Source organism: Eimeria acervulina, genomic scaffold, assembly GCF_000499425.1.
Source record: "Eimeria acervulina Houghton genomic scaffold, Eah_scaff1721, whole genome shotgun sequence".
Taxonomy (NCBI): Eukaryota; Apicomplexa; class Conoidasida; order Eucoccidiorida; family Eimeriidae; genus Eimeria; species Eimeria acervulina.
This window is the reverse complement of record NW_013550134.1, coordinates 1-2,566: the sequence shown is the minus strand read 5'-3', so window position 1 is coordinate 2,566 and position 2,566 is coordinate 1. Positions and strand designations below refer to the sequence as shown.

The 2,566-nt window shown below is 48.0% G+C and overlaps 1 protein-coding gene across 1 annotated transcript; it reads right to left on the bottom strand.

The window, feature by feature from the left end:
• Positions 1–2,392: 2,392 nt before the first annotated feature.
• Positions 2,393–2,566, bottom strand: EAH_00062550 (hypothetical protein; the record flags this gene model as incomplete). The annotated part of the gene is made up of 1 exon (XM_013396869.1): positions 2,393–2,566. A coding segment is annotated over one exon (174 nt), but the record flags the coding sequence as incomplete, so codon positions are not given.

The following is a 2,566-nucleotide window of genomic DNA, read 5'->3' as shown; positions in this document are numbered from 1 at the left end:
ATATATATATATATATATATATATATATATATATGTAGGTATTGCAAACAAACAAACAGAGACAAACGCAAAAGCAAAAGGAGACAAAGTACGAGGAGACATTTGTGCTGCTGCAGCAACAGCTGCAACAACAGCTGCAGCAACAACTACAGCAACAACTACAGCAAAAGCTACAGCAACAGCTGCAACAGCGGCCGCTGCAGCAACAGCTGCAGCAGCAGCAATGTATGTTATAATTTATATATATATATATATATACACATATATACATATATACATATATATATATATATTTATATATATTGTCTTTGTCTTTTTGTTTATAATTTGCTGTCTCTGTCTGTCTCCTTTTGTTTGTTTTTTTGTCTCCTTTATTATTTTTTATTCTGGTTTATGATTTATAATTTATAATGTTTGTCTTTGAGTGTCTCTCTTTGTCTTTCTTTGTTATTTATTTATATATTCTTTCTTTCTTTATTTTGCTTGTTTGATTATTTGTTATTGCTCTGTCTCTCTTTGTCTGTCTACTGTCTCTGTCTCTGTCTCTCTGTCTCTCTCTTTCTCTGTCTCTCTCTGTCTCCCTTTGTCTGTCTCTGTCTTTGTCTCTGTCTCTCTGTCTCTTTCTTTGTTTGTCTGTCTCTCTCTGTCTGTCTCTGTCTTTGTCTTTCTCTGTCTCTGTCTCTCTGTCTTTGTCTGTCTCTGTCTCTGTCTCTCTCTGTCTCTTTCTTTGTTTCTTTGTCTCTCTTCATCGTCTCTCTCTGTCTCTCTGTCTCTCTCTCTCTTTGTCTGTCTCTCTCTCTTTGTCTGTCTTCGTCTTTGTCTGTCTTTGCTTTTATATCTGTTGTCTCTGTCTCTCTTCTGTCTCTGTCTTTCTGTCTGTCTCTCTCTGTCTCTGTCTACATATATATATAAATATATATATATATTTATTTATATATATATATATATTATATAAATATATATTTATATATATTGTCTCCCTCTCTCTTTATTATTTCTGCTGTCTCTCTTTTATTATTTGTGTCTCTCTTTATTATCTCTGTCTCTGTCCTTATTGATACTCCCCAACGTATACAGCCCCTTGCTGCTGCTGCTGCTGCTGCTGCTGCTGCTGCTGCTGCTGCTGCTGCAGTTGTTGCTGCTGCTGGTATTGCTGCTGCAGTTGTTGCTCTAGCTTCTGCATTATCCCCCGCCAAGGGTGCAGCAGCAGCAACAAGAAAACAACAACAGCTGCAGCAACAGCAGCAGCTGCAGCAGCAGCTGCAGCAGCAGCGGTTCATACACTTCAATGTGTTGCTGCTGCAGCATCCCTGTAGCAGCAACTTCACCCCTTGATGTTTGCTGCAGCAGCAGCACGCCCCACACGCCCTACAGAAGCACGCTGCTACCAACAGCAGCAGCAATGACAACAGCAGCAGCAACAGCAGCAACAGCAGCAGCAGCAACAGCTCCAAGGGCAGCGGGGACGGGCCTAACGTCAAATACAAGCGGAAGACAAACTAACTGCTGCTGCAGCTGTTGTCTTTGCTGCTGCTGCTGCTGTTGTTGTTGCTGCTCCTGCTAAGGAGCGGCGCGCTGACTGGAGCGACAGCAGCAGCAGCAGCAGCAGCAACAACAGCAACAGCAACAGCAGCAACAGCAGCAGATTTAGTGTGTAGGTGGATATCCTATGGGTTTAATGTGTTGCTGCTGCTGCTCGAGAAACTTCTTCTGGCTGTTGTTGCTGCTGCTGCTTTCTGCAGCAGCAGCACGGTGTTTCGTTCTCAAAGACAGCAGCAGCAGCAGCAGCAGCTGCTGCTGCTGCTGCTGCTGCACACGCCGCCGACGAGCGGCACTCAGACCTGGGAGCAGCGCGGGGCTCGTGCTGCTGCTCTCTGTCTTTTGTTTTTTGTTTTTATTTTCTTCTGCTGCTTTTGAACAGCAGCGACTCTCTCTCGCGCGGAGTAGGGGCATATCATTGCTGCAGCAGCAGCGGCAGCAGCAGCAGCAGCTGCAGCAGCAGCAGCTGCAGCAGCTGCTGCCCGTAGCAGCTCTTTTCCTCTCCTTTTGCTTCTTCTACTCAAATTATAAACTCTTTCAGTGCGCATTCAGTCGCTCTGGGCCCCTGCAGCAGCAGCAGCAACAGCAGCAGCAGCAACAGCAGTAACAGCAGCAGCAGCAGCAGCAGCAGCAGCAGCTTCTGTCCCGCGTTTCGTTTGCCTTTTCCTTCCTTGCATTACTCGGGGGCCTAAGGGGGCCCCCCACATTGATCTGTTTTCATTCGTCTGCAGCAGCAGCAGCAGCAGCAGCAGCAGCAGCGTCATCAGCAGCGGTAGCATCATCATCATCATTATCATCATCAGCAGCAGCAGCAGCAGCTGCAGCAGCTGCTGCACCTCATCCTAGGGGCCCCTCAAGATGATTGCAGCTCCGCCTCAGCGTCCTTCGAGCGGCTCGCCTCAGTCGAGCTGCAACTCCCTGCCCCCTCTCCGTCTATCAGGGCCCCAACGAAGTGGGGGCCCCCCTCCCCCCCAGGGGGCCCCCCTCCAGGGGCCCCCCCCTCCAGGGGCCCCCCTCCAGGGGCCCC